The sequence below is a fragment of the Varanus komodoensis genome, unplaced genomic scaffold (assembly GCF_004798865.1).
Source record: "Varanus komodoensis strain SLA01 unplaced genomic scaffold, ASM479886v1 scaffold8, whole genome shotgun sequence".
Taxonomy (NCBI): domain Eukaryota; kingdom Metazoa; phylum Chordata; class Lepidosauria; order Squamata; family Varanidae; genus Varanus; species Varanus komodoensis.
In genome coordinates this window covers 386,558-409,124 of record NW_025336481.1, presented here as the reverse complement: position 1 = coordinate 409,124, position 22,567 = coordinate 386,558, and the positions used below count along the sequence as shown (strand labels likewise).

Genomic DNA, 22,567 nt, shown 5'->3' with positions numbered 1-22,567 from the left:
CCACGGAAGGCCTCTGTCGTTCCTCTCGGGGCCAGGGAAGCCTCCGATTTCCCCCACCCCAAGTTGTCCCCACAGCAACCTGTGGGGTGGGGGACGGGCTGAGGGTGGCAGCCCCAAAGCCACCAGGGACAGCTCCGTGGCCGAGTGGGGATTTGAACCCCTGACCGGCCTCCTGGCCTTGCAGCACACGGGCCGCCTCCCCCTCCCCTCCGGCCAGTCTGTGCCCCCCCGGGCAGCCTCCCGGCCATGCTGCTGCTGCCGCTGCTGGAAGCAGGACACTGGGTGGCGGGGGGTCCCCTGGGGCTGGCTCAGCAGGGAAGCCGCCTCAAGCGGAACATCCTCTGCCAGCTGGGCGGCCAGTCTTGTCTTTGCACATCAGAGAAGAGCAAAAAGTCCCTTCCGGAGGTCGAGGTCGACAGGAGGGGAAACCACCGTTTCCGACCCCCCCTTGAGCTTTCCCAGCAGAGGCAAGCACAGCCCCCCCGGAGAGCCAGAAGGGGGGGCAGGAGGGATGCACTTCCAAAGCCAAACCTGGGAAGAGGCCGCCGTTGGAGCAGCCCGTGGCCAAGAGGGCGCTTGGGACCCCGAGGCCCTGGGTCTGTGAGGGCTGGGGAGGGTGAAGGCAGCCATCCGCCCGGTTGCCCCCCGCCTCGGGGCTCCCACGGCTCCGGAGGGCCCCTCCCAGAAGGCAGCAGGGCTGCTCACAGCCAGGCTGGCTTCCCCGAGCTCCGAGGGACCCGAGGGCTGCTCAGCAGGCTCTGAGGCGATGTGGAACGGGCCGCAGGGGCCACGGCTGCTCTTGCAGGACTGCGCTGAATCCCTGCATCGTTCTCTGGGGAGCGGATTCCTCGTGCAAGGACCCCACAGCCCAGGCGCCCCGGCAGGCCTCCCCTTCAGGTGGGGGCGGGGGCACAAGACCCCCGCTGCTTTTCCTCCCACAGCTGACTGGAGGGAAGGAGGAACAGAGACCAGCCCCGCCAGACCAGCCCTCGCCTTGCGCCCCATCTCCCGGACGTCTCCCCGGGCTCCCCCCTCCCTCCAGGACCTTGGCACCCTCTCCTGGACTAGATTATCACCAGGAGGAAGTTGTTGAAATTCAGCAGAACTCATTGTGAAATTCCCCAGAACTGGAAGTAAAGTTCATCAGGTTTAATTTTCTGCTTCTTGGAAGGAGGCACTGGTGCAAGCAAGAGCCTCGAGCAGCAAAGCCGGGGACTTGCTTTGTGGGGAGAAGCAGAGATGCCGCCAGGTTTTGTGTTTTGGGGCCGATACGTTTGGAGCGAGAGAGTGCGGCTCCCTCACTGCGAAAGGCTCACCTGGGAGGCAGTGCTGGCCCCGAGGGAGGGGCCGGGGGCATTTGGGGGCCACTCCTGCACATGCCGGGTGATGTGGCAGGCCTGCCGACCTGCCCTCGCCCGCCTGGTGACCCCCAGCACGCTTTGGCAACCCAAGCCAGCTGCAGCCTGCAGGCCTAGGAGTGCCCGCCACGCTTGGCCACGTGGGGAGGAATGCATTCCTCTGGCCCGGAGCGTGTGAGGATTTTGGTGGGGCAGCGCAGGCAGCCACACGCTGTGCCACGGAGTGCCTGGACCTCTCTAGAGCAGAGGGAGGGGGCGGTGGGCAGTGCCCTGCTCTGCAGAGGGCAGCCTCTGTCTGAAGGGCCACCCAGGCCCAGGCCCGGCTGGAAGGCGAGGCAGCCTAAGGAAGGCGAGCAGAGGGGCTTTGCCGGCCCCCTTCGGCGGTTCAGCGGCCTGCGGTCCTGTGCTGAGTGACAGAACCTCGGTTTTCAAGGGGCCGTGGGAAAGATCAGACGTTTGAACCTCAGCTGCCTTATTGATTGGTGCCCAGTACCCGCAGTCGCTAACGAGGATGCATTACCCGGCAGAGGCAAACTCCACGACAAAATCACACCCACGTGCAGACACACACCGATACAGAGCGTTCCGCTTCCAGGCAACGTTGGTGCAGGAGCATCCTGATGCCCGTAGGCGTGACGTACTGTTCCAAACGGATCAGAAACTCTGGTGACAGTAGCGTGCGGAGCCTGGCTGGTTGCTGCATTGGCGGGGCGGCCGGGCAGATTCCTGGCTGCTCAGGCCAGCCGGGTCTGTCTGGTTAACCGCGCAGCTGCATCTGGTGGAGCAGCCCGTCAGAGAGGCCGGCGTGGCGGGCACATGCGGCAGGCGCTGGCCCCTGTCCAGGGCAGCCGCTCGGGAGCAAAGGACCGGCACGGTCTCGGTTTTTCTGCAGCCGATGGAACACAGGGCCTTGCTTCTCAGACCAGCCAAGAAAGCCCCCTGCTCGAGGCAGCGGCTGCGCTAGGCAGTGGCCAGCCTGGGAAGCTGGTGCTTCGTGAGACAGAGGCGCAGGTCTGATCTTGCAACACGAAGGCACGTCGACGCAACCCCTTTCTGCCCGGATTTATCTGAAATTTCCCAACAGGAGTGCACTGTACTTCCATTTATGTTATCCCGCTCCCGCATTTGCATACATCAAGATGGGCAGATTGAAGGGGGCAGGTCCGTGCCCCCTGTTGTCAACGGAGTGCCCTCTCAGAGGCGAGCGAGTGCAGCGTCCCCTTGGGCACCAGCGGGCGGGAGGCGCAAGACGCCCGCCTGACCAGGGACATCGCCTTGGAACGAGGAGCCTGGCCCGGGCGCAGGAAGGCCGAGCCAGGCCCGGAATCCCGGGAGGCCATGCGCAGCACCCCTTCCTCTTCCAGGGTGCTGGCTTTTCTGGAGCAAGGAGGGGGAGCAGAGTGGTGGGCGAACTTTGGGGTACCAGCGGTCCTTCCACGGCCGTCTTGCTTCGGCAGCACGAGGGGAGGGCCAGCCCCGCCACAAAACCCCCCTGCAGCTCACCCTTGAAACGGTGTTGACTGACCGAAGAGCTGCTGCAGGTATGTTTGCAGTGGAGCTTGGCCCCGCAGCGCTTTGACGGGGAAGCCGACACGGCCTCGGACCTCCGCGTGCCTCTGGCGCCTGGCGCTGGCCTGGCCTGACCGTTTGCGGGCCGGGCGGTGCGCGGCGCCCCTTTCCCTGCGGGAGCAGGAAGGGCGTACGGTGCGGTGCCGCCAGCGCGGAGCTGCCGCAGTGGGGGAAAGAGCAGGGCCGTGGCGGGGTGGGAAGCGTCCCTGCGAGGGGGAGCTCTGTGGGGGCAAAATGTGCCTCCTCTGAAGAGGTCCCCCCGGGCTTGGGCCAGTGGAGGGGGCACCCGCGCAGAGGCCGGGAGCACGCTCCTGGCTGGGGAGCTTCAGGCTGGGAAGATCTGGGTGCTCCGTGGGAAGACGAGAGCTGAACCCACGGCAGACGCCCGTGCTGCTTGCGGCACAGGAGACGTGCCTCGGGTGAACACCCACTGGGGACTAGTCTCTCGCGCCGACCCGTTGCAGCAGGCATTCCGGAGGAGGAGAAAGGGTGCGGGGGTGCCGGGCAGGCCAACCGGGGCAGGCAGGCCGGGGCAGGATCTTCGCGAGCGGTTGCTTGAACGCAGCGCCGAGTGGCGGGTAAGCCCCGGAGTCGGCCGCGAGTGCCGCCCTGAGCCAAGACCGACAAAGCAAGGAGGCCGCTCCGGCTCGGGGAAGAAGGTTCTGCAACGGTGCCACTTGGGCGGACAGGTTGGCAAATCCCCAGGAAGTCGTGAGGCTCGAGGGGCGCCAGGCAGCTCGTTTCTGGCAGCGCCTCAGCCTTGGCCTCAGGAGCGAGAGCTGTGCCAAGACAAATTCCTCCAGGCAGCTCCCCCCTCGGCACCCCCTTCCCCTTCCCCGAGCCCAGCCTTAGTCTTGCACCTCGCGCCCTCCGTGCCAGGCCCAGCCAGGCGCCCCCGTGCGTGGGACTGCAACTCCCATTATCCCTGGCCAGCGTGGCCAAGCAGCGGGGTGGGGGGGACTCGCTCTCTTCCCCCAGGCCTTGTTTCTGGCTTCCTGGCAGTTCAAGGCCCAGGGCTTCACAGACCTTGGCGGCGTCCCCGTTCCACGGCACTCCTGTGTTTTCCAGGGTGGCGATGCTGGGAATGGACGGGCCCTTTCCCTTGACGGTACCGACTCCTTGGAGGAGGATGGTGATGGCTGGGAACTGGGCGGTGCAGAAATAAAGGTGGCGGAGGGTTGCGGGCCATCTCAAGCCCCGTGCCGAGGCAGACCCTGGGAGGAGAGACGCTGCGGAGAAGCGTGGCTTTCGGAAACAGTTTCTCATTTGGGTTCAAAACTCACTTAGCTCATGCACAGAGGCTCGTCTTCCAGTGACTCTAGTTTGCCAGCCGTGGGCTGAAGTAAAGGGGTCTCTGGCCAAGGGACGGCCTGCCGCTTGAGGCGATAAGGGGAGCCGCAGCCCCCGACATCCCCGCGGCCGCCGTCCCTGCAGAGCGGCTGGGACCCAGGTGGAGGGACCACATTCTGGCACACCGGCAGGGAAAGCTGGCCCTTCGGAGCGGCCCTGTCGGTGGCATGGGGCGCGTCAGGGGAGGCCAGACGGAGGAGGCTCCCGGGGCAGGGAGAATCCGGAGCCGCACAGCGCTGCGAGAGAGGCGGTGGAGCGGGGAAGGACGGGGATCTGGTGGGAGCCCCCTCTGGGAGTGAGCTGACCCAGCGCGGGAGCGATCCTCCGGCACCAGCCCCCACGAAGGGCCGGTCAGCCCCACAGGGCGCCAGGGGAAGGGTGCCTTGCCACTGCGGAGGGCGGCCCTGGGCCAAAGAGCAGGCGGGCAGGGTGGTGGGCAGAGGCCAGTGCCCTCGGAGCTGAAGGGGGGAGCCCTCCGTGGCAAGAGGAAAGGCTGCAACGGCCTCTGGAGGAGAGGAAAGCACCTGAGACGGGTCGGGCCCTGCAGGCGGAGGAGACCCTGGGCAGGGTCGCGGGGCCCTGAGTGGGGTGAGGCCACCAGCGGGCAGGAAACCGTGCTCCTAGAACCGGGGTGGGCAGCACACGGCCCAGGGACTAGCCGCAGCCCCACCTGCCCTCCCCGGCAGCCCCCGCCAGTGCTGAATTGACTGTTGCAGGAACCAAAACAAACCCGGGCAGGCAAGAGCGCAGGGCTTGTTTCGAGGCTGCTTCATGTGCCTGGAAGCCTCCCAGGATCGAGAGGGAAGCATAGAACCGCCCAGCTGGAAAGGGCCGCCCAGGCCATCTAGTCTGACCCCTGGCTCCAGCCGGCTCCGCTCACGACGTGCCCACCGTGTGCATGTCCAGCCTGTCCCTGATGCTGCCTCCAGATTCGGTGGATGCTCTGCAAATGCCCCATACCCAAAACGTCGCCCCCTGCTTGTTTCTGCTGCAGCAGTGCCCCTGCTCAGCAGTGGGGGGTTGTGGGGGGCACCCTCCACACCAGGCTTCTGGGGCTCTGGGCAAGTGTTTGTGCTCCCGGCAGACCGGAAGGCTTGCTCGTTTGCTTGAGAAGGGCCTGCACCGCTCTTTCATCCCCGAAGACAATCCCAGAGCAGGTTCCATAGAGCGGAACGGTCAAATTAGAGGCTCGCTGTCAGCGAAACCCCCGGCCCCCCAGCAGTTTAGACGGAGTGAAATTCCCAGTCTCGAGGTTCCCATTTAAATCCCAAACAAGGCTGGAGCGGGTGGGCTTGGAGGACCGAGGCTTTTGCGGAGTGCTCCGGCGGGTCAGCTTCCCCCACTCGGGACGTTCCCCCAAACCCGCCCCATCGGCAGCTCCGGGCCGTGCCGTCCGGCCTCGCTGCCCCTCGCAAGAGGCTCCCGCCAGCCCTGGCAGCACGGAGTCTCCGCTGAGCAGAGCAAGCCAAGGAAGGCAGCCCCCGCGTCCTCCGGGGACAGTCCTGCCGCTGGCCAAAGCCCATGGCAGGCAAGTCCAGCAGGCCGTCACGGGGACGCAGCGCTGCCCGCCCCGTACCGCCTCCTCGGGCCCCAGGAACTGGCCCCACGTGGCCTGTGCGCCTCTGAGGCACAGCAAGAGGCCTCCTGGAGCCAGCTCACGGGGCCAATTTCGCCCTCCTTGCTGGCTGCCACACTCGGCCGGTGTGTGGCCGGCTGATGCCATGGGGGAAGGCCGTCCAAGTCATGGCTGGAGAGCAAATTCGCTGGCAAGCAAAAGCCGTGCTCGCCTGGCAATATTGCAAAGCGGAGAGCAAAACATGGGGCTGCCAGGGTGCGCTGGGGCTGTCGCAAAGCCGGGCTAGAAGGACCCTCGTCCCACCACGTGGGGGCTTTCCTGTGGCGAACCCCCGGCTGCCCCCATTCCCCTGGGAAGGCCCGGCAGAGCAGCCCAGCTGGCTGGCGGCCTGACACCCGGGTCCTCCCCATCCGTGGATTTTGGTCCGTGTTCGAGGAAGCGTGTGCGTTGGACTTGGACCAGGGAGACTGGGTCTGAATCTTCTTTCCACTGTGCTGTTTCCCAGAGCAGCTTTCTAGATCTTAAAAAAAGCCTGCAAGCAATGAACAGTTCTGGGGGTGCGGGGGGGGGGCAGTTCATATCCTTGCCTTCTCCGTGGCTTTGATCCAGATCAAAAAGCCAGTCCTGGCAGAAGCGTTAAATGCAGGGCTCCAGAGCAGGGCTCCAGAGCAGGCAGGTCATGCAGGCATGCAGCCCTGGGAAAGGCCTCACGGGGTGCCCCCCCCCCCCGCAAGCACCAGCCGCTGCCGCCGGTCGTGGGTCTGCCAGGGAAGAGTGGGGCTAATGGGAGGATTGCGGAGCGCCCGGCAGCGGCGCCCAGGGCACAGAGGGCAGGCTGCCCATTTCGTCTTGATCAAGGCCAACAGGATCCTGCAGTGGTGTTTTCTTTAAAAAAAAATTGATCTTGAAATCTGAGCACTTGCTTTTTAATCCACGTCTTTTATAAGCGCATTCCTGCATGCTCAGGAAGGTCTGAGAAGAAAAGCTTTGTCTTGCCAACGTCTCGGATCATGTCCCCTGTCAAAGCGCAGGAAGCGCCGTCCGGAACCACTGAGAGGCGAAGGCTGGCCCAGCTTACCTTGTTGCTTGGCTTGGCTCTACCCTGACAGCTGTCAAAATGTGATCCGTCGAGAGAAAGCATGCGTGTCTTGTGCTCCCCTGTGGGGGGGAAACAGCCTCGTCCTGTCAAAACCCCGCTTTGAACAGAAGCCTGAGCTTTGGCTTCTTCTGTCAAAACTAATTGGGAGGTTTGCACTTTCCATATTTTTGAGGACCTGGAGGCTCAGGAAAGGGCGAAAACGGCCAAGTCCACTGAATGGGATCAAGGGGAGGAACAAAAGTCCAAAAGGAAAATATTGCAGTAAAAGTGTTACATTAGCTAAACCTGTTATTACTTGTTCACCGAGGGCTTATCAAGACGCCTTTTTTCGAGGGCTCACTTTCAAGGCAGTCTGTGTGGCAGGAGAAGAGGGCAACACAGGTGGTGTGGGACTGGAGGCAGAGCCCTGTGAGGAGGGCGGGGAAGAGCCAGGCACGGCCAGCCTGAGGGGGGAAGCCGAGGGGGGCCAGCGCAGCCCCCGGCCAGCCCCCGAAAGGCTGCCCTGGAGAGGAAGGCCGAGATCCCTTCCGGATCATCCCAGAGTGCAGGACACGGTTTCCAGGGAGCAGGTCCCAGCTGGACCGCAGGGAGACGGTCCTGACCGCTAGAGCGGTGCAGCAGTGGAACGAAAGACCCAGGGAGGGGGTGGCTCTCCCACCCGGGGGCCTTCAAGACGCAGCGGGACGGCGCTGCGTCAGGGCGGCTTTACCCGGGAGTCTCGCCCTGAGGAGGGAGTTGGACACGAGGGCCTCCTCGGCCCCTTCCTCGGCCCCTTCCAGCATTATTTTCGGAGAGTCCAGGGGCCGCACCCAACCTCTCCTGTTTTGCTGAGGGGCCATCGCTCAGAGAAACGTTCTTGCCAGACCCGTGGCAAGAGGTGCGCTTCGAAACTGCTTCCCTGGGATGCCGGGGATCGGCTGGGCAGTGGAAGCGCGTGCTGGGTGCGCCCCATAGTGGGGGTTGCTCAGAGACTTTGGCCTCGCTTGTATCTGGTGGGCGTCGGGGTCTTCAGAGTCCCAAAGCTCCTCTCACGGCTGTTGCTGGAGGAAACAGGCAAGCTGCCACTCCGGGAGTGCCACCGCACCTTGAGGAGGATGGGGCCAGGGACGGGGGGGGGGGCGCCCGCAGCCTCCTCCTCCCCGCTTCTCTCTGATGCTTTGTCCAGGTGGCCGGATCGGTGGCCTGGACATAGCGCGTGGACGGAGCGCATGTGAGGCACGCGTGGATCCGCGCTCCGGCCACCGGGCGCACGCACGCCTGCAGCCACGAGGTCCGCCTGCGTCTCGCCGGCCAGAGGGCTTCATCCGGGCAGGCGCAGCGTCCACCCGTGGGCCGGTGATCTGCGCTGCCCCCCCCCCGCAGGCCTCCGAGGCAGCGGCTGCTTCGTCAGACCCCTGGACTGCCTTGCGGTGACATGCACAGCGGAGGTGCAAGCGACGCCCCCCGCCCACGCTTTATTTTGGGTCCCTCTCTCTGCGGCGCTTTTGGTCAGAGACGGCCACAGACTGCTCCGGGTTCGTGACAGGAACCCCCGTGCTTTGCTGTCATCGTGGTGCCACCAAGGGAAAAGCCCCTGGCCCCGTGACCGTGCGGTCCTTTAGCCTGAGGCTGGGCCGGGCACCAGGCACTGTTCCCCCGGACCACTGGCCTCTGTTCGGTGAAGGACCAGGCAGGGGCACGCCGGGGGGCTGCTGGGGCGGGGACCGGCCCCTCGCCAGGCGCCCTAATCGTGTGCCCAGGGGCGGGTCAGAGAAGCCCTCTGCCAAGGCTGTGCCCAGAGGAGGGCTTGGAAGGAGAATTGGCCCCGTGCATGGCTCAGGACCAGGGGCTCGGGCGCATCCGGGGGCTCGTTCCCTCCCTGCCCCCTCGCGTGCCTCTCAGCGGCTGCCCGACTCTGCCTGGCTGGGCAGGGGAGGGAGCGGCAGAGGAAACCCCGACAGGCGCAGCTCTGGTCCCGTGGGGGGGACGAGGCCCGCGCAGAGCCCTGGGGACATGGCCGGCCTCCCCCCACGGCGGCCTCCACCCCTGAGCTGGCGGCCAGACAGGAAGCCTGAGTGCGTGGGCAGGATTGGCTCTTCCGGTTGCTGCGCTTGCTGGGACGACGTTCTGGCTGTGCGGTGCAGGGGGGTGCGGGGCACTTCAGAGAGCAGAGACTTTGGGGCGCAGCATGAGGAGCACAGACCGCGGACGACATGCTCCAGTGGCACGAGGGGGTGGGGGTCGAGGCTCCCTCCGGGCAGGGCACCCCCGTTTCCCACACGCCTCTCGTCTGGGCAGACGCCCCCGTGGCCAGGTGGGGCGGCAAGGAAGAGGCCTGCGATGGGACACGGGCGCAGATGAGCGAGGTCGGGGGCGCAGCGAGCGGCTCAGCCTGCACCATGCAGGCGAGGGGGCGCTTCCCGGCCAGGCTGCTTCACGGGGAAGCACCGCAGAAGGCAGAGGCCGCGGCGAGGAGCACCGCTTCCTGCCCTCGGGGCGGCCGTGTCCCCTGCACCCTCCCCGCCTGGCAGCGGTTGAGGGGGTCGGAGCCCCAGGGGGCGGGGGGCGGCTCTGGAGGCAACCCCAGAGCCGGTTCGTGCCGGCCAGCCAGCTCTGCCGCATGGAGTGCACGGTGAGGATGCAGGGGTGCTGCTGCGCCGGGCCAGGGCCCCTTGGGGGCCCCTCGAGGGCCAACCGGCAACCCACGAGGAGGATGGGGCTGCCGCCCCGCCTGCCCCCGGCCTCCGGGAATCCTGAGTCCCCGCTGGGGGAGAGGGGGCACTCGGACAGCCCCGGTCACATCCTCCCTGGCGTTCATGGCGGGCGCGGTGGCCCTCCCCTCTCGCTTCTGTGCCTGACCGGCACTTCTGTTTTCCCAGAGCAAGGAAATGCTCTTGTTACCACTATCCCTATTTTCATTTCTATGCCTCCCCATAGTGAAGCTCTCTGGGTCGTTTACACCACGGTGCCACCTCGAGGTTTTAGTATTTCAATATTCGTAAGCCAGGCAGAGCGCCTGGGGGCTATATAAATGTAATAAATAAATAAATACAGCCATACTACAGAGGTTCTAGGAAAGCAAGACAAGAAACACACCCGTGCGGTGCTCAATTCTCAGTTCTGTGATGAAATCGAAAGCTGTTACAGTGAATTAACTCATAATGAACAGCCTCAGGTAGAAAAGCTCTTAACTGGCTTTTTAATTCATTGTTTCTACTTTCAGTTTTTCCATGACATTGAGATGTGAGCTCCCTCCAAGAAGTAAAGTTTTCCAGCTTTCCGACTGCATAGCCTTTAGGTGGCAGTGTGGCGAACTCGGAGAGCAATGCGCGCAAGAGAAAAAAGCACGCTCTTTCGCCGTCATAGTTAAATGTGTCAAGAAGAGGCTGTTAACCATTGTGTGAACTTTTCTGGCCCAGGATTATTTTCCAAGCCGTCCACAAAGACCATGTGCTTTCCTATTTTTCCACTGCATAACCTCTAGTGAAGCGACGCTCTAGCAGAATAGTGCAAACACATGTGCAGAAACAGAATATTCAGAAATAATATTGAATTTTCCCATTCTAAAATAAAAATCAGGGAGCTGGTCTGAAAAGCAAAACTAGAAGCAAAACTGGAGGATCACAAAAGCATCCAAGGAACCTGTCAAGAGCCACAGTTAAGCAATCATGAGCACATTTCCTTGTGCAGAAAAGTGCTTTAAAAAGCTCGTGGAAAGTCCCATAAAGAATCAACAACTGCGTGTGGGGAACTGATAAGTCCATATCGAAAGTCCTGCACAGGAAAACTATCCGGCCAAATCAGCCAGCTAGAGGGGGCTCTCTCCCTTTCCTTTTCCCTCCCCACTGTTGATTTTGACATGACCAGCTGGCTGCTGCTCATTTGATTTCAGTGTCAAGAGGAGTTCTTCCCGTACCCCCTTGGGAAGGGCTGCCTTCCTCGGTCGCCGACTTTTGCTTTCACCGCCTGATAAATCCACCCAGCGAAGGGGTGTGTGCTGCAGATGACTATATAAGTGGTCACAACCGGGGAGGTGAGCTGGCTGCTCCTTGCTCGTAGCCGACGGGCAGCGACCGACCGACCGACCGGAGGCGAACCGAGGCAGAGATCCAGGGACCCTGGGGGTGCCGCCATGGCTGAAGGTAAGACCCGAGGGAGAGCCGGCGGCCCCCGCCCCACTGCGCTCTCCTGAAAGCTTCCGCTAGTTAAATATGAACTGTGCAAAGGAACGCGTGCACCATTTGTCCAAGTGTGTGTGTGTGTGTGTGTGTGGGTGTGTGACTCATTCTGCATGAAACCCAGGAGACTGGCAACCATGTTCCATGGACTCACTCACATTCTCTCTATAAATGGCAAAGTTCCTTTAAAACAGCATTGTAAAAATAAGCTGCACTTAACTCCACTCTTAGTCTAAACAAGCCAACCAGTTTTACTCAAATTACTTCAGATGCAAACAGAAAGAAAAACTCTTGATTGGAAAGCTGAGTGAAACAAACTCAAAAACAGGTTTTTTGGGGTGGAGGGAAGGAAAAAATTTCTGACGTGGTAACATTTTTGGTAGGTGTTCTCCAAACCAAACTGTCTGTAATAATTTGTGCTTTTAAGGAAAAAGGATAAAATACCAAAGATGCAAAAAGCGGGTGGGCGGAGGAAAAGGATGTTGAAATGAACACTTGTAAAATAATGGGGCAGCTATTAAATTCGTGCATTTTGCCTTTCTTGCACAACTCAGATTGAGAAGGGCATAACCTGATGGAAAGCTCTGCATGAGCCTCCCTGAAATGAAATTCTTCTGTTTGAGCCCCATCTTTTCTACACTTTTCCCTCACGGGCCAAGGAAATACAGAAAATGCATTCTCTTTCTAGCCTTGGGTTTGACCCTTAAAAGCTCATTATCTGCTCTGCAGAGCCAGAGTCACACAAAGCAAAGAGCTGCTTCAGCGAGGAACATCCGGGCCGACCCCTTTTCCAGAGACCTTGCAAACTCCGTGCCGCTCTCCTGCAGATCGCACGGGCTTTGCAAGACCTCTGCCCCTGGCAAACAAATCAAATCAAAACTTTCCAGAGCGGTGCTGCCATTCGGCTCTGACCGAAAGTCCTGCAGAGCCGCTTGGCGAGACCGCTCTCCTTTCCCACAAAGTAAAGAACAGCTTTTTCATTTGGGGAGAAGACTAGAAGAGGAATGCCAGGAGAGGTCCATGGAGTCGTGAGCCCATGAAGTGCCCAGCCAGGCTGGAATCCGGGCAGCCCCCGGGGGCTGCTGGGCGGCGTGGGCAGGACCAGCCCACCGACGGGTGGAAGGCACAGTTCATGGCCGCCCGACCGGCCACCACTGACGAAGCCTGGGTCCCTCTGCGGCCTGCGCACTGAGGGCCACCCTTTTGGGGGGCTTTAATGGGGCACGGGCACCCGTGGAAGAAAGGGCCGCCCCGAGGGCTGCAGGCGGCCTCCAGTGTCGGGGCCAGCGTGCCCGAGCGCACCAGTTGCTGAGGAACATGGGTGGAATGGTGCTGTGCACACGTGTCCTGCTGGTGGCGGGCTTTCAGTGGGCAGCTGGCCCAGCACCGTGCAGCGGGGTCCTCGCCAGGGTGTCTACGCCCCGCTGATTCTCTGCACCCCTCCGATTCCCTCCTGCCCGGGATCGGAGATTTGGCACTGCGGGGGATCGCTGGACGCAAACAAATGCTCTGGGGGGAGTGGAACGAGAGACACTGCTTGCTTCGGGGCTTCCTGGAGAAGTGCTAGACCTCCGTGGGGCAGGGGGGGCCGCACGCGTGCCCCAGAACAGCAGGGCAGAGCACCAAAGTGGAGCAGCCCCAGCCTCCCTCCAACGGCCCCCCTTGCGTTCTTATCACTTGAAGGGCCGCTCAGCCAGGTCTGAGGTTCATGCCACAGGTTCCTGCTGATGAGGATCCGGGACAGCCCGGGAAAGGCATCCTGTCCAGCGTGGGGACGCCAAGATCCCGAAGGAGTCGGAGGAGGGGGGAGTCCAGGGAGACGTGCGGGAGACGGGGCGCAAGGCGAGGGCTGGGGTGGTCTCTGTTCCTCCATCCCTCCAGTCGGCCGTGGGAGGAAAAGCAGCTGGGGTCTTGTGCCCCCGCCCCCACCTGAAGGGGAGGCCTGCCGGCGCCTGGGCTGTGGGGTCCTTGCATGAGGACTCCGCTCTCCAGAGAACGACGCTGGGATTCACCACCTTCGCTCCCCACAGACCCCACCTCCCAGACAGATATAGGGGCTACCTGAAATTGGGGTCCCCAGGAGCCATCCTGGCCAGCAGCTCTTCCAGCTCCCGCCCCTTCCCTGGATTTGGCCTTTGAAAAACCATCTCGGGTAAATGCCTTCGCTACACTTTCAGCGGCAGATTTTATAAATCGGTCCCAACCAATGGTCAAGGTGATTCTAGTTTACTTGTTTATATATTTAATTCACTGTGCCTTTGAACCATGCGAGAAATGATGTTCCCTGAGCAGTGCAGAATACCTTCAAAACTTAAACTGCAAACATTAAAGTGACGAATAAAAATAGGCCAGAGAATAAAACAAGATCAAAACAGCAGCCAAGAACAAAATTCCTCCAGCGCATAAAAACTCAGTTAAAATCCCCAGCGAAAGAAAATACTAAAAGCCCTTGAAGCAGTTCCCAAAAATATGTTGTAGAATAAAAAGGCCTTCATCTGGCACTGGAAAAACCATAAATGCAGGTAGCACGTGATCTTCTCTGTGGAAGATCAAATAAGGATTTTGCGCTAGCACGTTGATTCAGTCCAGAAAGGGACTGGCGGCCCCTGTGGAGGGAGAAAGCGGGAACGGCGTGGTCCGCTCCGTTGCCTCATCCCAGTCCGGGCCAGCTGCAGCAGCTGAAGCGCCCCGGGGCTGACAGGTTGCAGCAGTCTGGATGGCAGGTTCCCAGAGGGTGGGCCATCGTCCTGTCACAAGGCTATCGCTGTCCCGGGAGGAATGCCGCCAGCATCACGGCTTAAGCTGCACGGTGATCCTCCCGGCCCCAAGCCCTCCCGCGGCAAATGGACCTGGGAGTGACCCAGACTGTGGCCCCGCTCTGCGGGGGGAGGAGAACCTCTCTGCTGCGTCTTCCGAAAAGGGCCCCAGCCGGGCGCCCCCTCCCTGTTGGGAGCCGCAAGCCAAGGGGGCAAAGGACAAGCATCCAGAATGCGGGGAGGAGCACCCCTTCGGCAGCTCCCAAGGGGGCGAGGCAGATGCCTGGGAGAAGAGGCTGCCGGGGGTCCTCACCGCAGAGGCAGGGTGGCCAGCACGCCCCCCCGCACGGGCCCAGGACCTGCCTCCTGACGCAGGAAGGGCCCCCAGGCGAGGGTTCTGCTCCTGAAGCTCCTCTGCCCAATTTGGGGGGCCTCCCTCCTCCCTCCACCGGCTCACCACACCCAGCTGGGTCTCTGAGCAGCCCCCTCAGAGGGCAGCGGGGCTGCCGCGGGGAGGAGCGAGCGAGGCCATCCCCTCCGGGGTGCTGCTGATCCGGGCAGCGGTCGCTCACTGCGGGAATGCGCTGTTGGACTCCGGGGGTGCGTGGCCTGATCCAGCGCAGCTCTTCTGGTGCTCGTGTGGGACGCAGTGAGACGCAGCACCACCGTGTGTGGGTCAGAATTCATGCCGGTGCAGGCGCATACAGACCTCCTCCAGCAGCAGGTCTCTGCGCGGACCCTCGCAGCCCTGCCCGCTCCCAGGGAGAGGCAGCTGACTCCCCACTCGCTGCTGCTCTGTCCATCCTGCATTCCAGGCCTCCAGAGTCTGGTCTAACCAGAGGAATTCCTGACGGTCTTTCTGGATCCAAAGTATGCAGAGCAGGGAGCAATGCGCCGTTCCTCCTGCCCAGACATGTCTCTGCCCCGCACCCTCGGCTTCATCACCGAAGGAGACAGTGCAGAGCAGCTGTCCTGCGTGAATTCTTGCGTCGCTGCAATGGCACCATTTCTGGGGACCTTTTACCAGCAAGCGCATAACTGGCTCTGGAATGCTGATGAAACATAGAAACAGAGCGAGTCGGAAGGGGCCTCCTGGGCCATCTAGTCTGACCCCTGGCTCCAGCTGGCTACACTCACAACATGCCCACCATGTGCATGTCTAACCTGTCCTTGAACACCCCCACCGGTGGGGCCTCAACCACCTCCCGGGGAAGCCTGTTCCACACCCTCGGGGTCCCAATTGTCAGAAAGTGCTTCCTGGCATCTAAATGGAACATCCAGCAAAAAGTCTTTGCTCCCACTGGCAGATGGACCGTCACATTAAGTTTCCTTTTCTGCTGCATTTCTTGCATGCAGAAGCACAAAGCTTCACATGAGACCGAGATAAACACAAATGGAGCCGCAGAGAATTCCACATGAGTTGACTCTGCTTGGAAACAGGGCCAGGGAATGCGGCGCCAACGTGGAGAGAAATGCAGACGAGGGTCATTTGGGACGCATCCTTAATCTCGGCCGTGAGCCGTTTGTCCCTGTCCGACAGAAGGGCACGTGGTGGTGGCCGCCTGCTGTTTCAGCTTCACGGGACACGAACCAGGCTGTCAGATCGTCTGCTGCGCCGGAACAATGCCGCGTGGTCCCTCCAGCTGTGAGCGCCCCCTCCCTCGCCACCAGCCTGGCTCCCGCCCCCGGCGAGTCCCAGGGCTGGCAGGGCAGGCGGATTCTGCCCACACGGCCCTCCTGCCCCTCTGCTGGCTTGCCCTCCCCACGCTGCCTGCCCGGAGGGGCCGGTCAAGGGCCAGTGTGAAAAGTTCACGAGGAAGGAAGGAAGGAAGGAAGGAAGGAAGGAAGGAAGGAAGGAAGGAAGGAGCCTTCCGTGGGGAGACTCAGCCTGAGTCACCCAGCAGGCAGCCAAGGCTGGGCAGGGCAGGGCAGGGCCCCGCGTCTCCCTGGCATCCCGTGCGGCACGGGGCATGCCTGAGTGCGCAGAAGGGCTGCCCCCCGCCTGGGCCAGGGGCCGGGTACCTGCAGGAGTGCCTCCTTGGTCGAGACCCGTGGGCAGGCGTCCTCCAAGCCCAGCCCAGCCCAGCCAGAGTTGTGTCTGGTGCGAATGCCGGAGAGGCCTGGGGAGCGACGTCTAGGCATTCCTTGTGGGGGGGTTGCAAAACTCTGGGTTTTTTGGACGCATGTTGGGCGTGCCAGTTGCCTGACCTTCATCTCCACTGCCCGCCAACTCGGGCGGCCCATTTCCCAGCTGGCAGCTTTTAGCAGGGTCTTGCCGTGCTCCTGGTGCCCTCCTGCCCCGTCCGCCAGCCCAGTTTCCGGCAGAGGAGCCACTGCGGCGCTCTGTGCAGGGCTGGGAGGGGGTCCGCTCTCCTGGGGCTGCAGCGCTCTCCGCCCCCGGATCTGGTGAGGGAGGGAGACTGCACCCACGCCATCGTGCGAGCCCCTCCAGCTCGCTTTCCCTCCGCCGGAGCTGGGGGGCCACGGGGCGCCCTGGGCTCGTGGGGACTGGCCCACCTTTCCGTGCCGTTGCTCCACGAGCCGCTCAGGGGAGAGCTGCTGGGGCAGCTGCAGCAGTGGCGGTCGACGTGTCGGCGGCCTCTGTGTGGAAGGACGGGAGGAGTGGCGACCCGCCTCCAAACCGCGGCTGGATGGGGGCAGCATGTCTCGCGCCCCACGTCCTGCTCACGGCACATGCCCCGAGGCACCCGCTGCTCCGGCACAAGTGTTGTCGTTCGCCTCGTGCACACCTTTTAAAATGGCAGAAGCGGGTTTGAAAATGGTGGGCATCCCAGCAGTGGCGGGGAGGCTGTGCAGAGAGGCCGGGCGAGTCCAGGATCCTCGGCGTCTTGGCAAGGGAGCGGGCGGTGAGGGGCCGTGGCCTGTTGCTTCATCCCGAAGGAAGGTGAAGAGGCGACCGAGCGCAGTTCATGTGCAAGGCGAACCACGTACGGGAACAATAACAACAGGGTGATTAATCCTGGGCCAGCGGCCAGCGAGAAGGGGAGGGCTCGCTTTCAAAGGGGTCCCGCCGTCCAGCCACGGGCGCTGCAGCCAAGTGGACTCTGAGGGGCTCGGAAGGAGCGGAAATTCTCTGGAAAAAGGTTTAAGTGCCTCTTCCTTCCCTCAACAACCCCGGGCGATGCAGCACGTGCGCCCAGGTGCGCGCGCACAGTTCCATGGCGGGCGCATCTGCCACGCATCTGCTGAATCTCACCGCTCTCGGGAGGCGGGTTTCAGCAAAGAGAATCCGGCCTGTGGCTCGGTGTGCAATGGGCAGTTTGGCTGCCTGCGCCCAAGTGCCGTCGTGCTTGGCAGAGAACTGGAAAGGTGCCCGGTCCTTCTGCTTCCGGTGGGAGCCACCAGAAAATGTGGCGTCCCAGGCAGGTGCTTGCCCCACCGCGGCTCGAGGTCTTCCATGGATGGGGGTTCCACAGCCTCCCTCGAGCTGGTGGGAAGCTTTTCCGGAAGATTTCCAAGCGATGCGGCGGGCACTTTGCTCGTGGAGTTGACCGATGGGCCGGAGGCGAGGGCACTTCCGTGGAGGCACCCCTACCCCTCCGTTCCACGTGTCTGTGCTCTCCTAGATGAATGGGAGCAGCGCCACTGTGGACCCCTCCCCGGCTGCCCCCCCCCCACCCTCACAGCAAAGCTTGCGCTCATCCCTGGAACACATTTCAGTAACTGGGCTGCATCCCAGAAAAAAGTCCCCGATCAGGAAATCTGCGGATTAGTGATCAAGAAAAAATGTCTCTTCCCCTCCCCGCAGACTGCTTTAAAACAGGATTTGGCCCCAGGGCTTCCAAGTGAGCACTCGCACCTGGGCGGTGGTCCAGTCCCGGCGCTCCCATCTTCCCCTCCTCTCAGGATCAGACTGCGCACGCGCGAGCCCCTCGCTGGCGCTTCCTGGCCTTCGGCCTCGTTCCGGTGTGGCTCCGTGCCTGCACGCCTTCCATCCGAGGCCGAGTTGCGCACCCAGGACATCCTCTAGGCGGGTGGCTGAAGCATCGCCGCGCCCTCCGACCCCCCATTTGCACCGCAAGGGTGTCAGCGCCAGGCTCCAGGCACGGAGTGCTGCAGAGGGTGGCCTGGTTTGCACACGCGACAAGCCGCAGCGCAGGTTGTGTGTGGGCTCCCGCTGAATCGCGGGTTGTTGGGCCATGCCAACCAAACCGCACAGGCAGACCACGGATCACTCCTAGGGCACAACTTGGCCATAAACCACAGGAGATCTTCCTGGGCGGTGTGAGTTGCAGTCGTTTGTAAGCGTGGCTGTGCCCCCCCCCAGTCCACGATCCGTGCTCCGGGATGAACCTGCCCTCAGTCGGGACGTGGCGCGTTGTGTTACGCAGGATCAGCCGGCGTAACTGAGGGACCACAAGGTGTGGCCCTCTGGGTGGCCCTGCCCACCACCCCCGTGAGCCCCCGTGGCATCGCCGCCGATGAGGGGTGGGGGAGTCGCAGGGCAAGCCACTCGCCACCCCTGCCGGGCACACAAAGCGCGCGGGACCCGGGAGGCCCTCCCGGCACTGGGTGGGATCGAGGTGCTGGGCCACGAGCGGTGCTGGGACCCCACCAGCATCTGGTGTCACGAGCGCCAGGCGCCTCTCGGTTTGGACGAGGCCTCAGCGGGGGCACCATTCCCAGCGGAGAGGGGCTGCTCAGAGCAGGGGGAACTCTTCCCTTGACACCTTTCCCCTCGTGCTGCGTGTGAACAGACGCAGAAACGGGGCTCGTGCACAGCCCTGCTTTCCGCGCCGGTTGAGACCCGCTTTTCGTCAGCTCCGTGCCAGACTGGAAGAGCATCTCAGCCGGGTGAAACGTGGCACTGGGTCCCCTGTGGGCTCCGTTCCTCTTCCCGCCTCTTCATCCCTCCTCATCCCCTGGGATGGGATGGCCTCTGGGCCCCTGACGTGCTGGTGAGACCAAAGGCGGCGCGGTCGTTCTGCCCGCGGCATCCCACGCGGCAGGCAGGCAGGCAGGCTGCTCTGTGTGAGCCTCAAATTTGCCCCGATGCAAAGCGGCCCTTGGCCACAACCTCCCTTCTTGCTGCGCCTTCCCAGTTCGTGTGCTCTGCCATGGCACGAGGGACGCGCGACGGTCCTTCTTGGAGCGTCCGGGAGCTTGCAAGGCGGGGGAGCCCAGCTCCGCAGGCGCCCTTCACACCCCTCCGCTCCTCCCTGTGCAAAACCCTCGCTTTGCTCTCACTCTTGCAGATCTGCAGCTCGAAACATGGGACCTGGAGTGCGAGCACAACAACCAGGCCCACCGGACGTCCGAGATGGGGTCCCAGCAGCTGATCGTACGCCGGGGGCAGCCCTTCCGGATCACGCTCCATTTCTCTGGGCGGCCGTACGAGGAAGGCGTGGACAAGCTCACGTTCAACGTGGAGACAGGTGGGTGCTCCAGGACCGTCTCAGTCGGCAGCGGGCCAGCCGGGTGCGCTTGGGTGCCGACGCAGGTGCGGCTCGGCCAGGGGCTTCGGCGAGTGCAGCCCCCCTGCAGCGCCGGCAAGCTGGGAGACGGTCCTCACTCGTAAAAGGCGGGTGCAGATCTCGACCCGCCCTGGGACACCTGCGGCTCCGCCCCGGCGGGTTCCCTGGCTGCTGCCCGGACCCCACACCGTTGCCCTCCGGGGACTCGCCGCTCCGGCTTGGCCAGATTCCCCCTGCAGAGGCGCGGAAGGACCCGGCGCAGCTCGGAACAGTGCTCAGCTCTTCGTGGCGCCCCTGTTTCGGTTCAGCTTTGAAACAAATACGAGTCTTGCCAATGACTTCAATGGATGGTCACTCCGATGCGGGAACCATCCTCTTCAGGGGCCCCGCTGCGCTCGGCCTTGGCCTCCCTTCCTGCTTCTCGCGTTCACTTGGGAGGCACTGCTAGCAGATTCACGGCCGGCTCTGCTCTGCACTTGAAGAAAGATGGCCGTGACGCCCTGTGATGGGCGCTGCCTGGCCAAGAGGCTGACGGCTTGTCGGTAAAGATTCATTTTGGGTTCCTCTGCGCCAGCAAATAGCTGGACATAGGCTCTCGATGGCCCAGAGTTGCTCTCCTGCGCTGGGAAAGAGACCTCCAGCACGGAGCGCACGGGGGCAGATGGGTCGTTCGGGGCCGGTCGAGTGCCGGGACGATGGGGGTGGCTCTCGAGAGCTGCGAGTCCCCGAAGTCCCTCTGAGGGAGCCGCTCTTGGGAGGGGACCGATTCGGAACGAGCAGCTGCGTTCGCTCTGCTTGCTGATCCAAACCCTTCTGGCAAGGGCAGCGCCGCCCCGTTGCCGCCGAGCAGGGCTGGCGCTGGCCTGAGCTCGGAGGGGAGGCACCGGGCACCTCCTGGGCTCCCCACGGAAGAGCCTCGAAGGATTGGGAGGGAGGGCGGCTTGATGCCGCCTCTTCCGACCGCCCGCTCTTCTTCAGGCGCCATCAGTGGCCATTGCTGAGGCGGCCCAAGGGGGAGGGTGTTTCGGCCGCTTTTTGTGGCAGCCTGGCAGGGCGAGGCTTGCGTGGCGGTCCAGGGAAGGGAGACGGTGTCCGCTACCTCCCTCGGGGGTGGCTGTGGCCGCCACTGGGACCATTCCCTGCTGGTCTTTATTCCGACGCCACTCCTGCAAACCCGTGTTTGGGACACTTTGCACACTTCCGGTCCGCTCAAGCAGCTTGATCCAGAAGGGGCTGTGGGCAGCAGGCCCCTGGAGTCTGAGACCTTCCTGGGCCGAGGGAGGTGGTGTCCCGTATCTCCAGGGCTGTTTTTGGCACAGAACGCACCGGAACAGCGTTCCGACACCGTTTCCGACGGATTTTTCCAAGTGATTTTAAATCGCCCTTATCAGTATGGTCAAAATTAGACTCTTCGAGGCCACAGGCAGGCCAAGTGGCTGAGAAACAGAGACCAGAGAAGAAGAGGAGATGGGGGAGAAGAATCCTGCGGGGGCAGGAAGAGTTCAGCCCCTCCACCTCTCCAGGCTAAGATAAGTTCAAGCCAGGAACAGCACGGCCCCCATGACTCAGAGGGGCTGAGCTTTGTCTGCTGATTAATCCCTGGGGAGCAGAGTTGGAGCTGAAGGCACCGGAGCCGCGAAGGACAGGCTGGTGGGGAACACCGAACGGAGAGAGATGCCTCGCCTTGTCCCGCCCCGTCCCGTCCCTGTCCCCCACTCCCAGCCCCAGCGTGTGACAGGAGTGTGCTCCTCCCACCCCCGAGGGCGCCCCACGCCCCTGCACACGTGAGCAGCCCCTCTCCGCTCCCCTCTTGCACAAATATCTGCTTCCCGCACAAGCCCCAGTGTGTTTCCACAACACGTCCGAAGCCCCTGTCCCCAAGTATGTTTCCGACGCACCGCTGTGAAATTCCACAAGGATGACTCCCTTTTCCCGCCAGGAGCTCCCTTCCCAACATCAAAGCTCGGAGGCGCTGGCAGCGGAACCTGCCCTCGTCTGTGCTTCTCTTTGCCTCATTGTCCGTGGCAGGATGACGGAACAATAGCAGAAACCTGGCCGAAATGATAGCTTTTGAAGGTGAAGGAGCCATGTGGCGGCTGGGCAGCCGTGCTGGCACGTCCAGTCGCCGGGCGAGGAAGGAGAAACGGGAAGCCGCAGGTGCGCCCGCTCCTGTGCTGGGGCCACCCGCACGAGCCTGGCCTTGGCCCAGAAGCGCGGGAGCCAAGAGGACCACCGTCTCCCCCGACCGAGAAGGTCCCGCTTTCTGCCGTGCTGGGAGGCGTTCTGGAGAATCGTCACAGTGCAGGGCTGGAAGGGGCAGGAGGCCCTCGGCCCCAGAAGTGGCACCATCCCGCCCAGAGGGCTGCCCAGGCTCGCCTGGAATGCCTCCAGTGTGGGAGCGCCCACCCCCTCTCTGGGCAGCTGGGTCCCCCGTTGCGTTTGCCTTGGCATCCAGCAACACAAGCAGAACGCAGGCGAAGGCCCCCCCGCCCCCCGAGCAAGCGATTTCTCAGCTGGCAAGTGCTGGAGGGGCTGGGGGAGACTGATGGCAGCACCCTCCCCCGATGCCCCCCAGGTGCCCTGGGTCACACCAGCCCCACTAGCCTGGGCCACCCAGGCACATCTGGCGGGTGTTGCAGGCACGCATCCCGATTAAAGCGAGAGCATTCCACGCGCGCGCCCAGGAGGAATGCCCCAGCCAGGCGCTGCTGGCCCCAGCTTGACAGCGGCCCCAGCAGATGCCCAGAGGTGGCCTCTACTGGGCCGGCCATGCGCTGAGCCACTGGACCAGCGGCCCCCTGGGGTCCCTTCCCCAGAACCTGCTAGGCTGTGAACCCCCAAGGGAACTTCGCCAAAGGAGGTTTTGGCTCGTCTTCCAACGGGGAAACCCCCAGAGGGGAGAAGCCACCGCCACTTCTGCGGACGTGGACTGGAGGAAGGCACAGAACTGGGGCAGCGAGTCCCAGCACAGAATTTTCCCAGAAATACCCTGAGATTATTCTTCACCGGGTTTCCAGACTGCTGGAGAATTCTGCCTTTCTGCCATGCCCAGGGGATGCTCGGTGGAGTCTCTTCCTATGTCACCAACCGCCACCACGGCAGAGAACGTGGGGACCTCAGGGGCTACCTCATTGCCCCCCCCCCAACACCTCAGGACTGTAAGAGCAAGGGAGGAACCAGCTGGTTTGCCAGGGAATCCAAACTCACCCGAATTCTCACTGTCAGACCCATATATGAACCGATACCCACACGTACACCGCTCCAAAT

The 22,567-nt window shown here is 62.8% G+C and overlaps 1 protein-coding gene across 1 annotated transcript in view; it reads left to right on the top strand.

Moving 5' to 3' along the window:
* Positions 1-10,802: 10,802 nt before the first annotated feature.
* Positions 10,803-22,567, top strand: part of TGM2 (transglutaminase 2) — a 40,197-nt gene continuing 28,432 nt past the window's right edge. Inside the window, exons 1-2 of the mRNA XM_044454913.1 lie at positions 10,803-11,073; positions 19,082-19,261. Coding sequence (XP_044310848.1) covers positions 11,064-11,073; positions 19,082-19,261 — 190 coding nt within the window. The 5' untranslated portion in view covers positions 10,803-11,063. The remainder of the gene's footprint in view (positions 11,074-19,081; positions 19,262-22,567) is intronic.